Source organism: Lepidochelys kempii, chromosome 9, assembly GCF_965140265.1.
Source record: "Lepidochelys kempii isolate rLepKem1 chromosome 9, rLepKem1.hap2, whole genome shotgun sequence".
In the NCBI taxonomy this organism is placed as follows: Eukaryota; Metazoa; Chordata; order Testudines; family Cheloniidae; genus Lepidochelys; species Lepidochelys kempii.
Genome location: NC_133264.1, coordinates 37,428,237 through 37,455,382, shown reverse-complemented (window position 1 = coordinate 37,455,382; position 27,146 = coordinate 37,428,237). Strand labels below are relative to the sequence as shown.

At 38.4% G+C, this 27,146-nt stretch overlaps 1 protein-coding gene across 4 annotated transcripts in view; it reads right to left on the bottom strand.

Annotated features, from left to right (window-relative positions):
• Positions 1 to 27,146, bottom strand: part of FARSB (phenylalanyl-tRNA synthetase subunit beta) — a 53,408-nt gene that overhangs the window by 13,760 nt on the left and 12,502 nt on the right. For 2 of the 4 annotated variants that reach the window (XM_073359947.1, XM_073359946.1), the window contains exons 9-16: positions 26,956 to 27,017; positions 26,815 to 26,866; positions 25,079 to 25,140; positions 24,452 to 24,659; positions 23,955 to 24,035; positions 20,672 to 20,764; positions 18,820 to 18,937; positions 9,460 to 9,612 (exon numbers count right to left, since the gene is read on the bottom strand). In XM_073359947.1, coding sequence (XP_073216048.1) covers positions 9,460 to 9,612; positions 18,820 to 18,937; positions 20,672 to 20,764; positions 23,955 to 24,035; positions 24,452 to 24,659; positions 25,079 to 25,140; positions 26,815 to 26,866; positions 26,956 to 27,017 — 829 coding nt within the window. Of the gene's footprint in view, positions 1 to 9,459; positions 9,613 to 18,819; positions 18,938 to 19,394; positions 19,981 to 20,671; positions 20,765 to 23,954; positions 24,036 to 24,451; positions 24,660 to 25,078; positions 25,141 to 26,814; positions 26,867 to 26,955; positions 27,018 to 27,146 lie in introns of those variants that run through there. The other 2 variants (XR_012160805.1, XM_073359948.1) reach the window with 2 other exon arrangements.

Below are 27,146 nucleotides of genomic sequence, written 5' to 3'. Positions count from 1 at the left end.
AAGCGTCTTGCATAAGATCACAGCAGGTTAGTGCAAGAGCTGGGATAGAACTGAAGGATGAAATTCTGGCTCTGCTAAAGTTAAAGGGAGTTTCATCATTGACTTAAATGGGGACAGAACTGCACCCCAAGTCTTTGGGATCCCAGTCCAGTGTCCTAGCCACTGGACCATGCTGCCTCCCCAAAGAAAGGAGGCTTGTAATACGATGTTTAACTACTTATATAAATCATCTTGGGGGGGAGGGGGCGACACAAAACAGTTGAAAATACAATATCTGGTCTAGCTATGAAATAGTTTGCAATCTGAGGAGGGAAGGGGCTGAAGGAGGAAGATAGTGACAACCTAATGTTTTAATATGTGAGTCAGGCTGGAGGTTCTAGACTTTTGAGACTAAGGAAGAGACACTACTTATGATGTACAATTAGAAAAAGATAGTCACATTAGGAAAGCAAGGGATTAAACCCAGAAGTCTCCACAATGAAGAAAGAGCAATGAAGCAAAGAACAAAGGGCAGAGAGAAGAAAAACATCTTTAGAGCCAGATCAGAGCTCGGAATACCAGGGTCATAAGGAAGACCTCTTAAGGAAGACCTCTCACATAGAACTGGTAAACAGTGAAATCACTACTGCAATGTATTGAGATGTAAAGGAGAATTTTATATTTTTGAATGTTTCCACCCAGTCATACAGAAAACCAGATGGGAGCAGGAACAAGGTAATCACCACACTTATGACAGAAGGAAGGGGGATAGAAAAATATTTTTCAGCTCAAAAGGTGATTTGACAATGAAGCAAAAAACAAACACCTTTCCCACTGACTTTTCACCAGAAGTCCTTGCTCAGATGCTTCCCACTGCCACTCCTGTGCTGGACCATAGAAAGATATTGCTAAACAGGCCAATTCAAATGACAGCAATTCAGCTTAAGAGAGGAGCTATCTTGGCACAGTTTCTTCTTCTTCCTTTGCACTTCTTTGTCCCCCCCGTCTTTAAAAAAAACACACACCCACAACACTCACCCATCCCACCAATGGTATCATGCTCACCTATATCACTTAAGAAGTTGCTGATAGTGTTGTATTTTTAAATTTCCATCAAGCACTTTATTGGGCTGAGATAAAAACCTTTCTTCCTCTTTCCCCTACCTAACAAAGCTTTCCTTTCCGAGATGAGACCTCTGCAGCCAGACTACTTGGAGAGTATAGGACAAGAACACTCCAATCAAAAACTTTCAGAGGCAGACTAGAAACAAGATAACAGTCTCACTAGCTATTGTTTTGGAGTATCTATGACTGGCTATATAATATAAAGCTACTAAATGCATTATATTTGCATTGGACGGTGCATATTTTTATTAGGTTCTCACACACCGTAAAAGTTTTGAATTTCACAGACAGAATCAAAGTGACTAAAGGCCACAGATAATTTTATAGTGTAGTGGCTTTGAGGCTGTGGTGAGTGGACCACTGCTCTTTCCACAGAGTGTTACAGAGTTTGACATAACTATTGTCATTTTTCAATCCTCAAACATCTGCCAGGCAAGTTGCAAAGCTCCCTATTACTTGCAGTAATCTAGGTCTCTCTTCGAACCTCCAGAGGCTTTTCAAGCCAATTAAACAAAACACAAAAACAACTTTCCACACCCAGGGTTGTTGCTTCACATCTTTCTTAGGTGTTTCCTTGGATGTAAATTGAACCCTGATCAGATCTGTAGTACCAAACTGGAGGGATAGTATATACACAGTAGGTCAAATTAACACGACAGCAACCTGCAAAGATTAGAGCAGCTGGGGTATGAAGAAGGAAGTGAAAATTTGGTATTGAAGTGTAAATGTAAAGAGGACATAAATAGATTTTTTAAAACTGTGACAGTAAGCAAGCAGCCGCACCCATCTAATTAAAGTGAGTTTAGTTTTATCTTGTCTTCTTAAAACGGTCCTAATCTTACTTTTTCATGTAACCAAGCACTCTCGGTGCCACAAGGAAAGTTGCTCAAGAGAATTAGATTGTGAGATTAGCAGGGGTGGTGGTACACAAGACCTCCATCTTAAAAAGTGGCCCACAGATGGAGAAGGTTTGAGAACTAGTGATTTCATGTTAGTAATAATGAAGGTCATCATTATTTGAACACTGTCAAGCTGTGGGTGGAGACCACCTGTTCCCTACCTCATTAATAGAGGACAGACATCTAGTACCCATGACAAGCTTCTTTTTATTCCTTTATGCTGTACTATTTGATAGTCTCAACACTGGAGCTGTACATTTTCCACATGTTAACAGACAAGATGAGCCATCTAAGTAGAAATGGCATAGTTTATACTAGCAGAGGCATAAACATGATTTATTATGTTTATACCGGCGCTGTAGTAACACCTAGATGTACTGTCAGAAGCCAGGGTCCTTTCTACTAGGCACTGTACATACATACACAAAATGAAAAGACAGTCCCTGCCTCAAAGACCTTGCAGTCATGAGACATAACAGGTAGATACCACCAACAGACAGGGGAACACAATGTAACAATGAGATGATTATGAACAGCAGATTAAGCAGTGGTCACTGCACACAAGTTGTCTAGCTATTGTACATACGAACAATATTTTAGGTTCTATGGCCCCCATTGCAGTACAGTAGCATCTGAGCACCCCTCAATCTTTAACATATTTATCCTACAACACATGTGAGAAAGGGAAGTGCGATCACTCCATTTTACAGATTGGGAACTGAGGCATAGGGAGACTAAATGACTTGGTCACGATGACACAGGGAGTCTGTAGCACAGCAGGAAATGAAACCTGGCTCTCCCAAGGCCTAGACTGTACCTGAACCACTGGATCATCCTTCCTCTCTGAAGAGGTTTGTAGGCATCACACTACAGATAGTGGACGGACAGTGTGAATTAAGGTCAACTAAGCTCAAGAGAGTCTTCAGGTCTGTTGCATATTTATTGTAAAAACCAAAACCAAAATGTTCATCACATTCTTAGTTATGGAGAGATAGCTACTTATACCTCTATAATTTCACAGCCAAACCTTATTAGATGAAAAGCTATTACTATGATTTACTGTGTCATTAAAATTTTCTACACTTTACCACACCTTTCATTTAATTAAATGGGGGCAGGTGAAGGAAAGTAATGTAGTCTTTGTAAAGATTAAATGTTATTACACAAGTGGCAATTAGTGACAGAAGCAAAACTAAAGATTTGTAAGTATGTAATTTTTAAGTTGAATCCAAACTGGCTCATTTCCCAGCATATCTACAGTATTAAGCTGTTGCATGCCCTACAAGAATGATTGACATGAACTGAACTCATATTAAAAAGGTCCTGTGAAAGCTGTTAAAGTACACACCAAAAAACAACAACGAGGAGTCCGGTAGCACCTTAAAGACTAACAGATTTATTTGGGCATGAGTTTTCTTGGGTAAAAAACCCAGATTTTTTACCCACGAAAGCTTATGCCCAAATAAACCTGTTAGTCTTTAAGGTGCCACCGGACTCCTTGTTGTTTTTGTGGATACAGACTAACATGGCTACCCCGATATTCGACACCAAAAATAAAAAATCATACAAGTTTCAGAGGGTATAAAAGCAGCGTGTGCTGTGGGCTTGCGCACACACACACACACCCAGATTTTAAAAAAAACCTTTTTGTTGAAATAAATACTATTCCCAGACTTTCTGATAAATCTCATTATGAAGGCACGTGGAACTAAAAGTCAAGCAATCTGATTTCTGTTCCTAGCTTTGCTGCTGAGCTTTTCTGTGAGTCTGGGCAAGTCGCTTCACCTCTGTGCCCCACTTACCTATGTGAAAGTTGTAAATAACAATACTTATCTTCTTCAAACAGAGGTTGTTAAGTTTAATTCATTGATGTTTGTCAAATGCTTCGAGAATCAGATAAAAGCCGCTGGAGGGGCACATTAAAAAGGGTTATTTTCCCACACACAAATCTTAAATATTTGCATTTTAATAACACTTAGTAAAGTACCATAGGTGTCCCTGGCAAGTAAATACTTTGAATTTTTAATACTATTGCACCTTGTGTTTGAGGATTTCAAAGCAGAATGTTATGCCGATATTAAAGATAAAAAACCTGTATTTTTAAGTTTCAGGACTCCACTATAGACTAGCATGGGCCGGAGTCCTAGTACAGCATCCTCTTTTACGATACTGGACTCAGCTACCGGAGTGAAGAAAAATAGTTCTCTAGTACACTGGTCCAATAGGAACAAGAGATGACCAAAATTATCGGAAAGAGTTATTTTAAGTTTAAGCAGAGATTACAAGCTTGGATTCACATTACACTACCTTTCAATCCATCTGTCTAAATGCCGTTAGTTTCCATTTCAAGACAGTGAAACCCATAACAAAGAGAAATGAATCAGGAATGATGGCATTTCATATCCAGGTTGACTGGATGGCTCTTCTCAGCTCATATCTTTTTGTTACTTCTCCTTGATAGACTGGTTACTCAAAAAGGGTTTAGACCGCTTATCGATTCTTTTTCCCTGATGGCTGTACAGTCCATAAACTTTGGTCTTTATATTACTAACTACATGGAACTAGCTAAAATGTCAATAAAAGAATTTTATTTAAAGAAACAGCACTTAAGAGTGAACAGATTAGAGGACCAATACAAAACTCTGCTCTTTTTAACCCATTTAAAGTTTGGTTATAGATGTATGAATTGTTATCTGCTATAAAGGAAGTAAAACATTTTTTCTATGCCAATAGTTATAGGATCCATTAATCTACAGACATGTCAGTATTGTACACTTTCCAAAGTGGGGTAGAACTTCAATTCTCCCCCTTCAGGAATGTATCATTTTAATACTACTACTAGTAGCAAGAAAATATTAACTGGCCATAGCATCCTTTGAGAAACTGAAATCACTAAGTATCAGATATATGTTGAAATCCTTCAACTTAGTCACTTAAAAACAGCCTATTCTGCCAGGCCTCTCACAACGTCTTTTCTTTTCCATTTATTGTACAGCTCAGATTACACTAAAGAGTGGTGTGAAGGCCAGAGGAACATCACAATTTCACCCATATTTTCCAGCATCTGTAATTTTTCCACAGGTGTTGCTACAGGGGCAAAAAGGCTATGACCCTAAGGTCAAGTCAGTGGGCATTTAGGTGTTAGTATAACAGAAGGTGCTTCAATAACCATGGTTTGCACATATGGTAAAAAGAACTGAACAGACACACAGGCACTTCACTTTACTCGATGAATTCAGAAAGGAGGTGAAGCAGCATTGAAGCCTTATGGGAATTATATTTAAACATGCAACAAACTATCTTCTCAGACACTTTCTGAAATGAAATCAGTACTTTATGTTCCAAATTAAGTCAAACCACTGCCATCAGTTAAACAAGGAATACAGAACTATCAGAGGACTAAAACACAAATTAGTTTCAAGATTTGGCTGAAGACTACACAAACAAAAAATGTTTGACTCCTTCCAGCTCAGAAATGGTTTTATATGGTAAACCCATTTTTAAAGTGTACAAATTTTCATGTGGTGTAGCTCCTAAAACGGTTTCCTCCATAAAAATTAAGATTACACATGGTATAATATCCTAATCTAAAACCTCTACGGCAAGGAGCACCAACTCTTTTTTGAATCCTTCAGTGCTCTGCAGTCTTATAAGATGTTATAGGATATCTGTTTTTCACACAATTGACCTTACTTCATCATTGGCTTGACATTCTATCTCTCATATATGCTTAATTGGCAGGGTGAAAGGCAAGTAAAAAAAACCCAAAAACTTTGACTTCCAACTTTCTCCGCAGTCAAGGACTTTCCAAGTAAGTTAGTGCAGTGACACTGCATTCACTCTAGCACCAGAGCATCAGCCATCTGAACTGTTACCAAGGTTAAATTCCAATGTCAGTAGAAATGCATGGAATCTACAAGTCATTCTGAGAGAGTTTCTGGATCTCTCTTGTAACAGGAAGGAGGGAAGTGTTTTCAAACATACAGAACAGGATTCTACTTATCCACTCCCAAAAGCTACAAAGTGTTTGCAGCCTGTTGTACATAGCAAGTCTTAATCCATTCATTAGGTATCTCCAGAGTAAGCGGATATAGGAGGATTATTATGGGGGAGTTGGAATTATTAAAGGAACCAATATGTGCTGAGACAGAAGGAATACTAAACGGCACTAGTATCAAGAAAATAATTATATATTGTATAAGAATTCTTTATTGTGATCTTTTTCCTGTTCTTTGTAAGGTGCTCAGACATTATGGCGATGGATACAGTATAGAATGCATGACATTTAGAAATATTTCTAGCTATAAAACAAACACTTTCGACACGTCTGTTCAATAACAATTTACAGCTAGAATATTCAAAAACAGCCTAAGGGAGTTAGGTGCTCAGCTCCAATGGAAACTCAATAAGAGTTAGGCACCTAACTCCCTGAGGATCCTTTGAAAATACCAGCCTACAAATGGAATTAGAAGTCTTGCTCCTATCCCTGTTGGGAACAAGAACTGGATTGATGGCACAGCCATATGGTCAACCTGAACAATGTACTTTCAGCATTACATTTCACTGGCCAACAGTCAGCTCTTACTATATTTTTCAGTACTTCAGCTAGCAAATCTTTTGAAAATCTGCAAGAATTAAAAGGGCATTACTTAGTAAAATAGAAAAAAGTTACATTAAAAATGTGAGCATGTATATGTTCATCAAGGATAAGTGCTAGGAGACTGCATGTGCTGTTATGTTCAGTAAGTTGACAAGCCAGCAACACACAACTAAAAAATCAGCACATACAATAGAACCTCAAAGTTACGAACACCAGAGTTACAAACTGACCAGTCAACCACACATCTCATTTGGAACCGGAAGTATACGACCAGGCAGCAGCAGAGACAAATAAAAAAAGCAAATACAATACAATTTTGTGTTAAACATAAAAATAAAGAGAAAGCAGCATTTTTCTTCTGCATAATACAGCTTTGAAACATTACTAAGTCAATTTTCCATTGTAAACTTTTGAAGGAACAGCAATAATGTTTTGTTCAAGTTATGAACATTTCAGGGTTATGAACAACCTCCATTCCCAAGGTGTTTGTAACTCTGAGGTTCTACTGTATATCTAACAAAGTTGCTTTAGAGCTTTGGACTCAAACATGCTTTCTTATGGACTGTCAAAGATGTTGTGCCAGGGTCATTAGTTACAGTAAATGCAGAGCTAAGACTTCTCCTCAAGCAGGACAGAGGTCATAATTTCTCTCTCACATACTTGTATACTAACGAATGGTGAGTAGACAAAATAGCAGCTGCTATCCCCAGAGTCTTGTTTTTCTCTATCATATTGATTTTGTCATTATTTTAAGAAACAGAATGGATGACCTGCCTGTTCTTGTTCTTTTGTACAGATTCCTGCTTCTTTTCTTTTGGAAGACAGCTAGCCCTTGCTTCAGGAGTAATCTCAAGAACTACCACGATTTTTTTGGTCCCTGGGCCCCTTTAAACCTCCCACAAACACACTCATGCAACAAACCAGAAAAGAGAGTTGGGAGTGGAGATAAATCACCATCATCCTCAAGTAACAATTTTCTGATCGAAAGTTCCACTGTAAATTTCCTAGGCAAGAAATAGAGGAACAAGTAGATTCCAATTCTTGTGGGAAAGAATATACAGCAGGCAGAGATCTCAGTCTATTCTAGGCCTTTTCCTAGCCCAGAAAGTAGTTTAGATAACAAACATGTTTCCAGCATGTTGGAACAAGGGCTGAATATGGGATACCAATCCCCAAAACAACATTGCCCCGGGAATGCTGCAATCCCCACTTTCCCTGAGATATACAGTGCTACCCTTGGGATTTGACCTCTTTCATTCAAAAATCGAGAAAATGTAGCACAAAAATTATCACAAATTTTCAGCATTGAGACAGCCTTGCTGCAAGTTCAAGATGGTTTATGAATTGCTTTGATGCAGATGTACAGGATGAATCTTTGCTCACTTATTTAATTAAACCCCCTTTCTCACATCTGAGTTTTGCAAGTTTGATGGTACCAATTAAGGAGAACTTTACTCAAAACTTTCTCCTTAAAGATATATTTATGAAAGGTTTTGGAGGCTTTCTGGGGTACATTCTCTAATTTTGTCAACCAAGGATTCTCTGTATAGGAATTAAACTGCTCCTTAACAGTGTTAAAAGATAGACAGAAAGATAAAGAAAAAGTAAAAGGGGTTGTAAGGCTGGAGGATTCTGGTAGCTGGGTGGAATCAGAATGAGTAGACAGCTGGGCACTGAGTGTACAGCGCCTCCTTAACACATGGGAGATGAGGTAGAAGAGGAGGGAGGGGAAGAGATGGTTATAGCAGTTAGAAATTGACACAGAATTCTCCATACAATTCATAATTTCTTCCTGAACTGGAAACTTTCTCAAAACTTCTGGAAGCTTTGAAAAACCCTTCCAATGCATGCACCAGAGCCAAGCAACTCAGGAACATTGATCTAGGAATAATATCTGACTTTAGACGGTTCTAGTTCATAACAGATGGAGACTTGCAACTGTGCACCTACCTGAGGGCAACTAAAGACTCCACAGGAGCCTTGGCCAGTACAGTTCTTGCAGGAAATGCATGGCCAACGGGCAGCATGGAAGTGGGAGGTCAGGTGCTGGAGCAGAAGCTAGGGGGCTGTGGATGGGCAGCCCTCATATGCCTCGCCCAGAGAGGGTCTCCAGCAAGTTTTTTTTTTACAGGGGTTACAGCTCAGCCACTTCTGCTGGTGGGCCAGCACACACTCCTCTCTCTTGCGTGTGCGCACACACACACGAAGAATAAAGAGTAAGTAAGGATTTCATGTCCAGTCCCCTACATGTAACTAACCTGGCATAAAGAAGCATCAGGCCTATTGTATAAATATAACTAATACAGCAGCAGGCTCATTTGTCTAGAAGACAGCACACTTGTGCAGCAGCTCTAGTTCCACAATAATTAGATAACGTTTCAAGCTAGAATATTAGGAGTAACGAGTCATCTTTTGTCTGTTTCCAGGCACTTCTAGCAATAGGAAAGCAGCAGATACCTGGTGTTAATTAAAACTCATTCAATAAACTGACAGCTAACCCTCAAATTGCTGGATTCACTCATTGTGAAGAGCACATTCCTATACACATGCAGCTTACTCATGTAAGAAATATCCACTGTACTAGGATTCTCTCTTATGTAAAGATCACCACCACAGAAGCTAGCTAAAAATACGGAGACCAAAAAAAAAAGTCCAATTCCATTTCCTAATGTGTAAGAGGCAATGAGAATACAAAGTCCCATTTGCCCCATAGTATTTTTCAGCATGCTAACACATATTCAAAACAACTCTTGTACTGTAGTGCCAACAGTTAATGACAATATAAAATTAAATCCACATAGTAATGGGATCGTAGGACTCCTTTATAGGTCCCTCTCCATGCTACTGCTCTCCTACCTTCAGCTGCCTTGATTAGATATCCACTCTCTTTGCTTGGTGGCACAGCCAGCAGCTGCATGACTCTATCCAGCAACCCATGGATGACCTCAAACCCGGGGTTCTTGTTGTAGTAAATGGCACAGAGATTCCTCTGGTTCCCTGCACCTACATCTGCAGAAGAAACAAACGAACAGTTGTACTTCTGGGTTTTGTCACGTGTTTATCCTTCCCTTTTGCATCAGTTTTTACAGTTGTGCATGGAAACATCTGTACCTCAGGGAGAAACTGAGAATGCAGAATGGCCTCTCCCACAGACATCCATCCCACACTCTGCGGAGTTGATTATAGGCACTGGCCATGCTTTAACTCATAGGTCTCCCATCATTTGGAAAAATCATGCTGCACAAATTTTAAATACTGTACTTTATTAGGATGGAAATGGAGAAGAAATGTGGTAAGGAGAAATATCTTGCCAAGTAAGCAACAGAACTCAGAATATTTCCAACATGTTATTAAAAGGTTAAAGGATTTAAAAAGCAGATTAACCAAAATATGTATATTCAACAAGAATCAACAAGATCCTGATACTTAGAATCTATTATTTTTTAAATTTACAATTTAAGGTTGGTGGCAAAAGTAGATTTATGAACAGGGAGACCCAGCCTTTTACCAGTACAAAACAAGCCCACTTCTGTAAGTAGCCAAATATAATTATACTCTCATGGATGTTTGGGGCTGTGTGTGAAGAGAGATCTTGGTCTAAGTCTAATTCCAAGAAGACAGGTTTCCACATCACAGAAGCCATCCACACAGTTAAAACCTTCCTTGGTAGTCCTAGAAGCATGGAAGATCCAATGAGAGTGCACTGTATTTTCACATCAGCTTTCAGGACAGGATTGAAATACCGGTGGTGGAGCAGAGACGCTACAGTTACGTGTGGTGCACCTGTTTTATGGATATCAGTCTCAGACTGTCAAATCAAACACCTCAAATGTATATTTTAAAAAGCTTCGTAATTTCCAAAATTAATCACCATATATCATGTGTTCACACAAAGCACTAAAACTACAGCAGCCTCCCCCTCCCCCCCGCTTAATTTAAATTCATTTTGATTAGACTATTCATTTCACCAGAATACTTTGTCATTTTCTTGTCACATGGATACATTTTAGACACAAGTGTACTACAGAATCATTATATTCCTGTGCCTCTCCAGACTAGACCATGGCAGTGCACTCTGCTTGGGTCTGTCAAAGGTTACTCAGAAGATTCAACTAATACAGAATCCTGCTTTTTAATTTTTTGAGAGGAAAAGGATAATACATGCGTTCTTATCTGTCAGTTCACTTATGGTGAAATTCAAGGTATAGTTAGTATACCACCATCCTGCTAAGCTGTCTATATCTAGGCTTGGCAGACTTTTAAAAAAAAATATATTTTCAACAGATATCAATGTTTATTTTTAAGCATTTTCCCTATTTTTTTATTGATTGCAATTTTCAGTTATGTAAAATGGGTTTTAAGCTTTTTTATCTTTATCAATTAAAATTTCCAGTTATGGGAAATTATGGGGGGGATGGACAATATAGGGGACAGAATCATTTAATGACAGCAGATGTGGAGATTCAAAAAGTTAAAGCTTTATAACCGTTAAAATACAAACTGTCAATCTCAAATTTCAAGATATTCTGAGTAAACATCCTTAAATCAAATGAATAACTTCTCACACTGCATTTTCTTTACTTTGTCTGTATGAAATTTCAATCATCATTGATGGAAATACTTTTTCGTTAATTTCTGTGTGTGTGGTGAAATCAACATTTACCAGCATTTATTAATGAAAATCTAATCCTCCCAAGCCTATCTATAGCCCAGTTCTCAGAAGTCACTTCTCCCCTTATGGTGCACTCAGCAGAAACCCCTTGCCTGGCCGTGCCAAGGGTGGGGCTTGCTGGCTGGCTGTGCCAAAGCTGGCCCTTGCAGAAGTCAGGAAGGGCTCTCTGTGGGCTGGTCTACACTACTGCTTAAGTCGACCTAACTTACGTCCCCTAAGGGTGTGAAAAAGACACCTCCCGAGCGACACAAGTTACAGGAACCTAAGTATGTCCACATCAGCTCTATGTCGACAGGAGACTCTCTCCCACCAATAAAGCTTCAGCCTTTTGCTGAGGTGGAATAATTATGCTGACGGGAGAGCTCTCTCCTGTTGGAATAGCGCATCTTCACCAGATGCACTACAGAGGTTCAGCTGCGCTGCAGTGTAGACTTGCCCTCACTGACAGTCCCTTTCTTCTAGAATAGAATTTGCTCACAACAAAATACCAGCTAGAGCCTGATTATTTGTACAGCACCACACAAGATGTATGGATTTTTTCAGATTGTAGAGAGTCCTCCAACATTTAGCCTACTGATTAGGTTTTGTTCCCCTCAGAGTCCATCTCTTCTCCCTTAAAGTGGGAGAGGAGGGTTGCCTTAATTCTCCTCCTTTTGGAGAAAATATGTTATGAGACATGTTTTTATAAGCCTCCAAAATTAAAGTTACAGTTATTTATGAAGATGACTCATTTTACTGCAAAATATATTTCATGCTTTTCCCCTTGTGCTTTTCATTCAACATCTGTGTGTAGCCAATGGGAAAGATCATGAGATGCTAGAGACTTCAGAGGAATCACGGAACATTAGGATCCGAGCCCATTTTCAAACAAACATGGACAACAGAATTCTCAATATGAAACAAAGCCTGAAAGAAGAGCAGCAGGTCGGATTACCATAGCTAAAATATTTTTGCACCTGGATGCCTAAAATAGCAGCAGTAGGCAGAACTGTATTCTCTCTCATAAGCCGCATCCACTGATCAGACAACTCTGTCCACTTTTCTCCAATGCAGACCTAGCAGCAGTGATTCACATATTTATCATTCTAAATTTGATTAGTGCATACTTCTGTATATTGGGTTGACCCACTCCACTTGCTACGATGGCTGCCATTCAGATGCTAGGTGCATTCTTAAAGAGATTTGGAACGCCAATTTGGAATCCCTGTCAGAGAGAATTTGGGTTTGGCCTTCGACTGCTCCAAAAATAATTGGTCAATTCAGCATATTTGGTCAAATAATGTCCAAAATGTCCAAATATTTTAAACACACTAATTTATTAGAACAGTAACAACAGTAACAAAAAAGACTAAGACTTTATGGTCTCCTGAGGGGTAAGGTAGATACTCATGTCTAATTACAAAAACCAAGTTACTTAACTGAGTTATTTTAACTCAGAAAAATGTAAAATGAAACGAAGTTCTACAAAACGAAAGAATAATTATCTTTTTTTTAGCAATGTTAGATTAGCATTTAAATGTCAATGTTATTCAAGGCTGAAGAGTTACAAAAAAAGAAAAATTAAACAAATAAAAGAAACCCATAGCAACTATAAAAGAAAAAAGTTATTTTTAAATGCAGTTATGCTAGGTAGGCAGCAGGCCAACTCTTCAAGCATCCTGCTTTTCATTATCTTCTTTTTCTTTATCAGCTTCAACTGCTTCATCTATATCTTTGCATTGATAGCTTGGTATACAAATAAAGACATATACAGTGTTTGTCTGGAATCTTCCAGGACAATCAAGATGTTCAACTTTCTGTCAGTTTGCCTTTTTCCCAACAGATGACATAAATGTATAGCAAAGTTAGTGATTTAAGACATTTGTGTAGGCTTGCTAACACACACTACCATACCACAATCAAAAAGGTAGGCCACTGCCTATATCAGGGCATTCTTGATGGAATGTGTGACAACACTTGACCATGGACAAATAATATGTGGTCAACTGACCAGCCTGCCAAGCCTAGACAGAATACCAGAAGTTCATGTCTCTACACCAGATGTTGGGATCAAGAAGCAGCAGCCTCAACACTAGAACCCAGATGAAGCCAGTCAGCCTTTTCCATCCCTTTCTACCCTTACCTTGATGGAGACAATTCAGTTGGAGAGTAATTTTAACACCATCTTACCAGCCCCAGAGGCTCTGGCTGTCTGGCATGAAGGAGCTGTCCCCTACAATCCTATTTCATCTGTTGGAGTGGAAAGAGCATCTGTGTCAAGGCCCTCTTAAGCACTTAGATGGAGGGAAGCTTGAAAAATCCCCTAACAGCTGGAGATTGATCAGTTAAAAAAAACAAAAAACCCGCCAGCTATTCTCCAGGAATCCTGATGGGCTCAGGAAAAGTTTCCAAGCTCAGAATGCTCCAAGATCTCTACTGAGCTCAAGTACTAACTAGTACAGAACAAGTAGGGTGAAGAAGGATAAAAAATTATTCAAATCTTGGAATACCGACAGTTTGGGTCTGACTAAGCTTTTTTCAGGAAATATTTGTCAGCGGTCTCCTCAATAACAGGAGTAGAACAAAGGTGGATTTCATCTCGCTCACATGTTAGGTGATTCATGAGGACATCATTACTGATAAATCCTCAGAAAATTCAAAGTAGGTCACTTGGATTTTGGTTTGATCCTGGTACAAGTTATCAAACCACTATCTGAACCCATTTCTTCAGTGTCACTCTTCTAATACAAAGTAGTAAATCTGGTAGCTATCACATCTGCATGCAGAATATCTGAGCTGTACTCCACAGATCTCACGAGACACTTCTCTCCTTATTCTATACCAATCCTAAACACAACAAAAGAGAAACTCTGCCAAATGTTGGACATACTCAGAGTGGTTAATATCAACAAAGCAAGAACTCAGGCATATAACTAACCTATACCTACTGTACCATCTCCCAGTGAACAACAAAAAAGGCATTTAGAACCATCAGTTACTAGGTGGCTAATGTATTGCATTAAAGAGGAATACAAAGTACAAGAGTAAAAGCTCACAGGCAAGATCAAAGCTCATCCTTGTGGACCAAAAGTCATTCATGTCTTCAGAAGATATTTACAAAGCAGCAGGCAGATAATCTAGTACCATGTTTGCTAGACTCTAACAGTGGCTCTCAACCTGCAGCCCAGTGACCACTGCTAGAAGCTAGACATGCAGGCCTGTGCAGACACTGCCTTCAGTGAAGGGTTCTCTGTTATCCAAGAAGCTTCTAAATACTAGAATTGTAGCTTTCAGCTTGTAAAAAGTAACTGTAGTTTCACTAGGGTTAATTCCCAATGCCGGAATGGCAAACCTAGACAAAACAGATCTGATGCCTGATACATCTGATATCTCTTCTCGGGTATCCAAGGTTTGCAATTCAAACCTAATACTTTCTTCATTTGTATCCCACCTCTCCCTGATGCCTATAAGTAACTATAACATCACGGTTACAGGATAATTTGTACATACATATGCAATATATATATTATTATGTTATTGCAGCCTATAAATCAGGTTAGACCAGGCACAGAAACTTCACATCCTCCCTAACCATGATGAAAATATACATTTTACCCCCTCAAAAAGTTCTCTGACCAATGAGCTAATAGAATTTTGCAAGTATGCAAAAGTTTACATATATAAACAACTGATAAGAAGAAAACCTTGTTTACTATTTCCTATTCCCTTGGGCTGTTATGTCCTTTGAGAATGCAAGCTTTTTGGAGATATCTTTTTGTACAGTGCTTAGCATATTGTAGGCGCTATTAGAAACCACAGCAACAAAAGTTAGGTTGAATTTTACTTCACAGTTACTCAGGTAATTTATGACTTCCTCATATCGTTATCCCGAACAAAAAGGTGGCCACGACAAAAAAAAATACTTCAAATTCTTATACTTCACATTTTCAAAATCACTGAACAAACCTTAACCAATGAGTACATTTTGTGTTCACTCAATCCTTCCAAGCTTTGTAAGTGCTGTAACGCTCAGTCGTTCAGAGAGTCAATACATTATATCACAGGAAGTTCATTCACTGCACACTACGGGGAAAACAGTATTTGGAACTTTATGCCAAAGCTGGGGTTTGTTGGAAATGCCTCAGTTCTTTGTAAATAATTTAAGAGAGCACTTGTATCATGCCATGAAACAATTCTGTGGGCCTGCCAAATATGTCAGCCTAAATTATATATGTATTTCACCGACTTCAAAGCACTGCCTGGAGATGCTGCTCTAAAATAACTTAAAGGATGGGCAGCTGGCTAGGACTTTGCGAGCCAAAACAATGTAATGAAAGATAGAACAGTGGTGCATGCTGCCCCCTAGTAACTTTAAAGGGTTTAGAAAAGATGGGATTTTGAAAGCGTACACCTGCTCAGTTAAACACTAGTCTCACAATCAATCAATTTCACAGAAATCCGCATTTGTATATAATTACAGTAAGGCCTGCAAGAAAATGCACACAAACAACTTCAACTGCATCCACAATTTAATCTCAACCATGCTAGAGGCAGACTGCTGCATACTTGCAAAATTCTACTAGGTAATTGTTCAAAGAACTTTTTGAGGGGGTAAAATGTATATTTTCATCATGGTTAGGGAAGATGTGAAGTTTCTGTGCCTGGTCTAACCTGATTTATAGGCTGCAATAACATAGTAATAACACTAGAGAAGACTTTACCAACCTAACAATAAGACCAAACCGCAAGACAATATTCTATGCAACTCTGCAGAGGGTGCACAGAACTGTGCGACACATACTCAAACCCTGCATTTTCTCTCTCTCATCCTTTGAGAAGGAAACTTTAGTCAGATTTGGATTTATTTTTATTAAATCTGGCATGCATTTTCCAAATTTAGTAAATCAAAATCTATGTCTCATATGTGAGGAGGAGAAGTATGTTTTGTTCACCTTACTAAAGATGAAGTGTGGGCAAAAATATTTTTATTAAAAAACAATGCATTTATACAGCTATATTTATTCACATACAAATGACTACTTCACATTCCGTGAGTGTCAGTGATCTTCTGATCCATACTTTTTAAATTAACTGGAAATTTTGCATGCCAAAAATATGAAATAGTAAAATTAAGTTAGTCAGAATGATAACATAAGTGTACTGCAGGGAGTCTCATTCCATATGTGAAAACAGGACAACCCCATATTGTTTAATGTCTACAGAACTGTTGTTGATTTCTCATTCCTTTTTTCCTTTGAAACTATGAATTACAGCACATTTAGATTTAAGGCCCAAAAATTAATCTGGGAAAGACATTAAGCAGATTTACTGAAAATATATACCACAAAATAATTTTATTATTTGTATTCTAGTAATTCTCATACCGTACCAGGCACTGTGCAAATACATCGGAATACAAAGCCCTTATCTCAAAGAATTTATCTTTAATCCACAGCAATGATTACTGCTAAACTTAAAGTACACTTTAAGAGTAGGCTTTTATAACACAGTTAAGTGGCCATTTGTATAAGTGGAAGCTTAAAAAAATCCTACAGTGAGAACCCATGAAATAACAGTAATTTATTTAACTAGTACATTTCATGCAGCCAGAAGGAATGCTCTCTTCCCTCCAACATAAATAACCTCTACACCAGTTATGAAGAATGCTAAAGCTATTCTGCCATCTGTACCATGTTTTGTACATGCTGGCAGCCTCCTTGCCCAACAAGTAATGAGCCTGGATCACCAAACTGTCTGCATTTAATAAAGAGTCTGCATGCTTTGCTAAAATTGCTTATTTTTCCTGGCAATTTTTAAAAAATAATCCACAAATTAAGTTCATCAACAAAGCAATTTACTTGCTATTTTGTTTACGTCTTATGTAAACCTTTGTTTCATAGACACCAAATAGGTTAAACACAGCATGAAAAGCTGAAACCAGATAACACAGCAGCACTCATTTCTGCTACTGTATTTAAGGTAGTGTCAGGATTTTTCATTATGAAGTGGCAGAAATTTGCTTCAGGGTTGCAACGCAGCACACAAGGTCTTGCCAGCAGAGAAACAGATCTATATACATCCTTCTCCACCAAGCCACCATGTGAAGAAAAACTAATTCAGTAACTTGAGTTAGATTTTTTTTTTATATAGTTTAGTTTTCTTTTCCTTACAGCTTGCAGCACTTTTATATATTTCCAAATAAAAATTATGCTGTTTTAGGCCCCAATCCTGCCTACAACCAGGCAGAATACCATTAAAATCTTTGAAACATGAACTGACTGCTTTGGCTATTTAAAATATAACCCAACTAAGACTGCAGCATGATACTGAAGGAGACATGTTTATCTCAGCACTCTGCATAAAATGGGAACATACTCTCAAGTAGATGATTTGATAGATGTGTGGGAATTTTATAACACCAAGAATTTCTTTCTTTCTTTTTGTTTTTTTTGCACGTGGACTTGCCCCAGTCTTCTCCAAGAAACAGCAATACACTTGCAAGACATCCACTTACACAAGGGGAGGGTGTGCACAGCCCCAGTATTGATCTAACATAGGTTACATATCTATTACAATGGTAAAGGAGACATTAGCTATCGAGTGAGGGAGGGTATCACAAAATAAAAAGTACTTAGACAAATCTGTCAGATCAGATAATCACTTTTTACTAAACCCCTAAAAGGAAAAAAAGTTATTTATAAATTCTGCAGATTTGACGGTATTATCCTATAGGATTCTCTCCTATGTCTCACACTCCCAGTACAGGTCCTCCTGGGCCTCAGATATGGTAGTTCAGCACGAGACGTCTCCCCACCCCCACACTGGGATCTCAGCATCAACAAAGGCTGTCCCAGGTGGAGATGTGCAATAAAGATTTAAAAATACCATTGCAATCATCAGACCCAACTTCTGTAGCATGGTCTGAGCTGTCGTGTGATGAGTGACAAATCCTCACTGGCAAACTTACTATGCCCTGGATCCTGCCCTGGGCCAAGGTGGCTATGAGTTGAGCTTTTCTTATTGATCTCTGACCTACTTAGTTCTCTATGGGGGACAAGCCAAGACTTTGGAATCACTTGGTTTAGGTACCTAGCGAGCTTTTCAAAAGTGCACAGGAACCATTGATTTCAGTGCGTGTTAGGCACCTATCTGCATGTTGCCCAAATACCATTAAAAATCTGGCCTTTGAAGCAAGGGAGTTCCACGCTGGTGCTGTGAGCATGAGCTAAGCGAGAATGAATTCTGTAGCAATATTTTTGATAAACAGAGATTTACCCACTATTACCATTTATCAAGTAAATAAGCATTTCTTGAGAGGCACTTGCCCATGAAGTTGGGTACAGTACAGATTCCCTGAAGGACATAGGCCAAAACAGCTAAAGGGTTGGACATTATAAAAATTAAAACCACTAACACTGTAGGACCTGTTTTAACAGAGTTATAGAAGTAGCACCTCTTAAAAAACAGCAACTTAAAACAGAGCAGGCCAGAGTTCTTTCAAAAAATCATGAATCCTTGCACAGAAGATATGAAAAGCTCTTGTGTGCTCAATGGGGTTCTCTTACCTTTGGTGGAATCTTTTAAGACAATGTCAGAGATTTCAAAAAGTTTCAGAGGCAAAGGCATCTTTCTATTAGCAGCAATAGTCTTCAGGAGGCCAGGCAAGAGGCTGGTGCGTGCCACCTACAGGTCAAACATGAAATTGCATGCGTAAAACAACCTGGCAGGTTGCGTAGGTGCTTTATCTTTTCTGGGTTTGCTTATTTGGAATTAGTTTTAAAATAACCAGGTGAAATAATGCAGTAATTTCAGAAGTTTATCGCTCTTTATTTTAGGATTATTAAACCTGAAAATGTAGATTCATGCATTTACTGCTCAAGGATCTCAAAGTGTCTTATGAATGTGCATGAACATTCATACCCACATTTTGCAGGGGAAACCGAGGCACAGAGCACTTCAGAGGCTTGTCTGAATTTGTATGGCACATCCGTGACACAGGAAGGGAAAAAAACTCAGGACTTCTCATTCCCTGTCCCCAGCTCTAACTACAAGGTAACACTGCTTCCAAATACATAGATTGAGAATTTCTCTAAGGAACTAAAACAATTCATACATATTTCTGATGCAAAGTGACATGTACCATCAGTTATACTTTCAAGGAATGTGTCATCATATTGCAAGGGTCCTCATGAATTTTTAAGCAAGAGAATGGCTGAGGGATGGGATGCTTCCTCTACTTCTCATTGTCAGTGGTGTGAGTTCAAAGGGTTCTTGCTCCAGAATAGAGGATTTAGTAGCTAGGAGCTCAGCAGCTCTTTTGCTTTGCAGTAGTGTATATATAATGGACAAATGAAAGCTATTTATTTGTAAGCCAGCTGTGAACCAATCTTAAAAATTCAAGACATCAGCCAGATGACTGATGAGTGGTGCAAAAGCAGCAGCAAAGAGACCTGGCAAGGTGGCAGCCAGGTACACAGGGAAGTTAAAATATGGGTTTAAACTTAATTTTGAAATTTGGATTAAGCTGATGGGGGCATAAATATGTGGAGTTTAAACATATAAAGACAATTCCTGTTGATACAGAAAGTAAATACTAAGATGACTTCTGAACAGTCATTCATAGGCCTGCTGGTGACTATCAATAGCACAGGTGATATTGTAAGATACTGTACTGTAATATGCTTAAAATATGTGGAGAGACCACAGTGATGGACAACCAGAAGTACCTATGATAGAAAAACAAGGAAACAAAACACGAGGTACTCACATTAGTGTTTTTTCAAATGCAATTCACCCACATTTACTGTGCCCTGCCTTCAAATGCTGTCTTAATAAAGTGCCCCAGTTTTCAGATTGGCTCAGTGGGACTAGATTTTCCACTGGAATTTACAAATCATGAAAACACTTCTACTGAACTTAGATTCTCAAAAAGCCTGACTTTACTAACCTATATTTTGGGTGAAACTTGATCTCTCTGCTGAATTTTGGACTCTGCAACTAGTCTAGATTCTGCTGATACAAACGGACATTTAGAGATTTAGGATTTAAAGGTGGAAATTACTGTAACAAAACAGGGCCCCATTTTGTCACCCCTAATCCCATTGGGTAGCACCTCATTCCACTAAGTTTACACTGTTTAAAATATTATTAAGTATAAGGGGGATAGAATTGGGCCCTCAGAAGAAACTGCAAGCAACTGTATTTTACATGTGCATAATCTCTCTATTGACTTCTAACTGCATTAAAAGTGGTCACCACATTTTATGTATTTTCTTCCCTTTCGATATTTAAGTTACCTCCCAAATTGCAGGCTTTACCTGTATTTTCGTAATGTTACCTTGCTGATTGGTAACTACCTTCTCAGATGTTTAGGGAAGCTGGTAGTGCAAGAATTAGACCTGAAATTAAACTACTCACCTGAAATTCCGCTGTTTTGGGATTAGCTATGTGCACTGCTTTTGTTGAAGAGATGTCCGCACCAAGTTTATCTGCAATATCTTCTTGGGAACACTGAGGAGAGAGAAAAAAAAAAACACCAACCAAACACAGTCAAATGGTTAAAATATACAGAGAACCGATGATAGAACTTGATATCAAGAACAATGCAAGATCAGCGAGAGTCATGTTAAGGGGCATCAGAGCTATTGCTGATCTGCAATACTCACTTGTAAGCACAAAAGAAAGCGAAGAATGAAGCCTCAGCCTTCTATCTAAATGGGCTGGTTTATTTATGCATCAATTACTAACCAAAATAATGCTAGATTAACAGGAAAAGGCAAGAGTGTATTAGCTTTTATCATGGGTAATTATCAACTATTTTAAAAATAAGAGGACAGATTCTTCCACTCTGATTTCCATTGAATAGTAATTTCCTGTGCAAGTAGTCCCAGTGGAATCAGTCCTACACTGAGCCTTCGCACAGAGAAACCAATCCCACTGGGACTACTTGCAGAATAAGCTACTACTGTGCATTGGTAAGGGTTACACAATCTAGCCCTCAACTATCATGGCTCCATTAGGCTCTCAAGGTATCATTAAAAAGCTAGTTACTAAAATAGTACAAGTGACCTATTTAGCTCACTGATCACCTGTGCACACTGAGTGACAGAAACTACCATTAAGGCCATGCCTACACTTACAAGCTTACAGTGGCACAGCTGTACCAATACAGCTGTGTTGCTATAAGATCACTCCGGTAGCCGCGTTACGTAGACAGGAGAGAGCTCTTCCATCAACATAATAAAACCAGCTCAACGAGCAGCGGTAGCTATGTCAGCAGAAGACACACTCCCGCCAACAAGCGCTTATGCCGACAAAAAATATGTCGCTCAGGGGTGTGTTTTTTCACATCCCCTGAGCAATAAAATTTTTGCCGACATAAATGCTAGTGTAGACATGACCTAAGGTTCACAGTCCAGATTTCCAGAATTTATAGCTCTACTAATGCATTAGGAAATTGATACATGAACTCTGCATGTAACTGAGGATTTGCTAGTATTCTGCAATCCTCCCAGAGTGTTCTATTTGTGTTGGCAGTGCTCCAAAAGGGGTGTTGATTGAGCAAATGTGAGCAAAATTAGCAGCTGACACCATTGGAAAGAGTGGGCTTCTGAATGGAAAAAAATTATTGCTGACCTTAGCAGGAATTTTTTATGGTCAAGTGTTTTCAGATGTCTAGCTAAACTTTGTTAGCTGACTATGACGGGACTGAATACACACTAGCTAAATCATACAGAACTCAATGTTACTCTTTTGAAGCTATAGTTTTGGGCTCAAACCAAAGAATGGATTACGTGTGAGAATGACTAATGGACATTTCTCATCCAAAATGTACATGAGGTTGCGGAATGGTGCAGTATGTATGACACTGAAATGATAGGTGTGTTTCATATCTGTGTTTTAAGAACCTGGCAGTGATACGCCAGAGCTCAGATATCAATGCCACAGCAGAAACACAGATGTGAAACATGCATGACATGATGTAAGTGCCCGATCTCACAAATCCCTACCTATGTGAACAGCCCTTACTATTGTAATCACATGCTGCTGCAATTCATAAAGATCAGATAACATGTACTGCCGGGATGCATATAAATTCAGCATTTTGAAGCATCCCAGTTATCTGATGTTGAAAACACTGAAGAGACATTCATTGAACTAATACATGAATAAAATCTGTGAAAGCTTTGAACACAGGAACACATTGTGCTTCCCCTATCATTGTACTACTACAGATCATCTTACTACACTGCATATTGGTAGAGTGAAAAATAACTGGTAGCTATTATCCTGGATAGGCCAAAGTTGAAAAAAAAAAAAAATCACATCTGAACCTCCTGGAAGTCAAGAGACAGAAGTTTGAAGCCAATTTTTATAGTTTTACATTATCCCATTACATTGGGATTATGGTATTTGGTTTCAAAGGGTAAAATTTTCAAAGGCACTTAAGTGCTGTAGGAGCCTAAGTCCAATTGAAAGTCAGTGTCATAAGACACTTAGATGATTTTGAAAATATTATCCAAATATTAACTGCAAATCAGATAACAGTCTCTGAAAGGAGGATGAGTGTCCTTTCAGGGTGCATGTGTGCATGTGTATTTTTTGCACCACGTACAGGGTCAGCTATTCGTTATATAAATCTCATGCATTTCTGAAAATCCTTTATACATCTAGATCTACTCAAATATAAGGGCACAATCTGGTACAAATTCTGTGGCCATATTAGCACGTGGGCACCTGCCATTATGTTCACCCAAGTACTTTTATTCTAAAGAACTTATTTAGCATACTAAAAATTGTTTTAAAATCTATTCTGAAGAGTTGCTGTACATTGATATCTGATTTGCTAAACTAAATATGGTCATGTGCATTTAATATTTTTTAAAAACATTTACTAGTCTGTATTATCAACTAATGGTCTGCACAATTCCAGTTTTCAAAACTATACTAACTGCAGTTACGGACATAACTGTGGTAAGAAGTACTCTTTGCTGTGAAACCCCAATCCCTTGCAAGGGTCTGAGTACTACTGTAACAACTATAACAGTCTATATCTGTGCAGGAAGCTGGAAGTGAGACTGTTGCATGGGGACGTAAGAGTACAATTAATGCATAATTTATACTTTTTTAAAAACTTTAAAAAGATCTGTAAAAAAAAACAATTTTGCTGACTGAGGCTTTGCATAACACTAAAACAGCTGAAGCAAGCATTCACAGACAAGTTACAATACCCAAAAAAGAGTTCAGAATGGAATGGCTGTGAACTATATGAACTGCAGTGTTATATATGGGGTATCACTATTCATTTTGTTTCCACATTATTAAATTGTAACCAAATACATTTGGTTTGTTATTAAACTCTGGCAATCTTGAGAAACAGTCTGACAGTCTTCTACCTCAGTACTATTCATGTTAAGTGAAATTTAGAACAGTTCATTTCAGCATCCATATTTCACCTCTATATTTTCAAATATATGCCAGATTAACAGTCAGCCATTCAATTCCTCTGAGGACACAAACTCACACAACACTCATTATATTGTAATACCAAAACATTAGCAAACAAGCATGTCCCAAAACAAGATCACATAACATTTGCTGCATTTACACTGCATGACACCATAAGACTATTATGTTCTGATTTGGCTCCCTAATTGTTTCAGTATACAACCAAAAAATCCCAAAGTTAAGAAAAATGTACCAGTGCAAAAGTGAGCGCTTCAGTGAATCCAGCAGCTGCCAAGTCCTGTCTCAGAAGTTCTGTGAGCTTATTGAGAGGAAACTAGAAGAAATCAAGACAGTTTTCATCTTCAATCTGAAAATATTTATGATGCTTTTCCTTGATAACTCTGCATGTTACACTACAGTGAATGTTGCTAGTAAGGTTGCTTGCATGCTTTAAAAAACAAACAAAAAGCATCAACCAGCTGACTGAGAAAATGAATCTCCCAATTAAAGATCTAACAACAGGTCCACGCTTAAACCCTGTCTTTTTTCCAAGCACCAGCAACCACTGGTCTTGGCTCTACTCAGATCAGTTGGGCATATGTTTTGTATCCAATCCATGGTAAATGCCTTCAACAGCAAAGCATGTCCAAATATTGTTTAATTCTTTGGCTCTGTTTTTCTCAAAACCCTTCTAGTGTACACTAGTCATTTACTGACAATATAGAGATTTATTTATGGGGACAATCTTACTTGATTGGCTATGGTGTATGTTTTTGGAATAGTCATCTGAATGTTGTTATAACCATAAGCTATTGCTGCATCTTCTATGATATCACATGCATGGATAATGTCCGCTCTGGTAGGAGGGATTTCAATTTCTATATTGTTCCCATTCCCTGTGACATGTGACTTCAAACACATCCTGGTCAGCAGCTTTGCAAGACTTGATGGTGTTTCACTAAAACAAGACAACAGAATCAATATTAGGGGACTTTTACATCACATTGATTAGCTTTTAAATAAGATACTACCTTTAATTTGCACAGTGTCTTCCATGATAAAGAATTTCAAAGTACTTTCAAACTGTATACATATGTATCACCTATCAGTGCCATCTCTTAGACAAAACATGACAGCAATTCTCTGCCAGCAAGACTACACAATAATTACAGGAGGAAATGAAGAATCACTCACTTAGTTGAAGAGCATCTTTAGGTAGCTGATATAATTACTCAAGTTAACATGCCAGTTTTTAGTGCATTCTAAAATTCAACTGAATACACAATATATACATTATAAAAATATCACAATAACCGACGTATTTTACCACAGCTCATTAATTTCAATTAAAATAAAAGCTAGGTTTGCACAACATACCTGATTCCAATTTTCTTGTTAATTAAATCAGGTTTCACTTTTTCTCTTCTGTAAGCCAGTTCCTACAAGGGAAAAAAAGGGTTTACACAGAAAGTTACATTTGTGACTACTAAGATCCAGCTGTGACATCTTTCTAATCCAACTTCTTCTGACACCACTGACAGCCACAGAGGAGAATTCTGGAATGCAGGGTTGGGCTTAATATTTTAGAATAACCATAATACACTTTAAACAAACAACATCCTGATATGCTCAAATAAAGTTACTTTTAGTTAAGATGTAAGTTTTTAGGCACCTTTAATGCCTTTCAAGTGAACATTTGACAAAGAGAATACCAAAAACAAAGCACTGACACGATTAATGGTCATGCCTGGGAACTCAGGTTTCTGGAATGGACTTTGGAATTCTGCTATTGGGAGTAGGGCAAATCAAACTACCAGGAAGGTAGCAATTCCTGACACCTTGAGCAGAGCAGAGAGATGACATAATTCTCTCTTCCTTGTTTTACCAGATGTATAAATCAGATCAGACATAGGCTTTTGTAAAACTCAGTGCAGCTCTTGCAGCCACAGAAAGCAGGAAAACACACACACAAACCAAAAAATAAAACAAGACCCTGTGATAAATTCGTTAGTAAAATTGTTTAAATACAAAACAAACCCTCCTAAACAGTTGCCTCAAGAGGGAAAAAGTGAGTTAGTTCTTTTTTTGCCATATAAAGGCCTGGAAATTTTGGGGTTTAAAAGATTTTTGTTCTGCTTTAGAAGTATCTGGAATGATGTCTGGTTTTCTCCATTTTTTTCTGGAGGTCTGACCCAGAGATGTAGATACTGGATACTTAATTTGAAGGGGAGGGATTTGGAATCTAACGAGAGGTTCCTCTCCCCACCCCGCTGTTCATTTACCGCACTGAGTCAAAAAGACATTATCAAAACAAAAGATACCAATATAGGACTATAAGAAGTCTGAATCTAAATAAAAGTCACTTCCCCTCTCAATTAACCAAATTTCACTTGCTTGATATCTATGCTAAGCCTAACTAGATCTCCAGTTGTCCACAGCTGCTTTCAGGGAAAACGTGGGACCATTTCCATTCTGCTTATTTTTAACAAAGCAAAAAAAGCATTAGCTATCACCCTAACCCTACAGAGAAATCCATGGGTGGGCACCTGAGCACATGCAGAGCCCCTCTGAAGTCACTGAGCAGACATCTGCCCACAGGCAGTTCCTTGTATGATTGGAGCTTCCAAGAGCAAAGGACCAAAAAAGCAACATTAAAGTTATTTAACTGAAAGGCATCAAAAAACTTTCCAGATCTGATAAGCAAAAAAGTTAAGCCAAGGATGATTTCAATTGCCCATCAATTTATAGGGGGTGACAGCTGTGGGGGCAAAACTTCAAGCTAAGCAATCATTGCAGGAAAAAGCAACTTCTATGGGCTTTTGACCCTAGATTACATGCCTTGATTGTAGCTATACTTACTACTGGATCAGGCATAATACGTTTCAAATGGGTTCTAAGCTACAACAGTGACCTCAAACCCGTTTCAAACTTTCCCCTTCTTTTGGGATATCAGACTACTTTAGCAGCCCTATATTTTTAGCTTTGACAGAAATGGAATGTTTACAGTGAACAGGCTAGTGGGATAGCAGGAAATGAGGACTGTGCCACTGTCTTTTACCAAACCTTCATGTGTATAGAAATCCTTATCCCCCAGTCATCACTAGAATACTTACTGGATAGATGCAGGTTTTTCCATTAAGATAAGTTACTTCTGCTGCTTCAACACTGAGGAGGGAAAAAAGTCAAAGTGTGTAAAATGTGGGATTTGACCAACGAGTCTGATCTCACTGACAGTAAAGGATTATACTACTCACGTGAATTGCTTCTCACAATATTCACTAAACATCGTGACTAAGATATCGAGGACAATTTTTGCCTACAAGAATGAAGAAATACAACCACATTAAAATCTGTGGGTTCTGCTATTTAATTTTAAATGACACAAAATATCAGATTTTCTTTGTCATGCTTCAGATGTTTAACTTAGAATAGAGTGAACACTGCT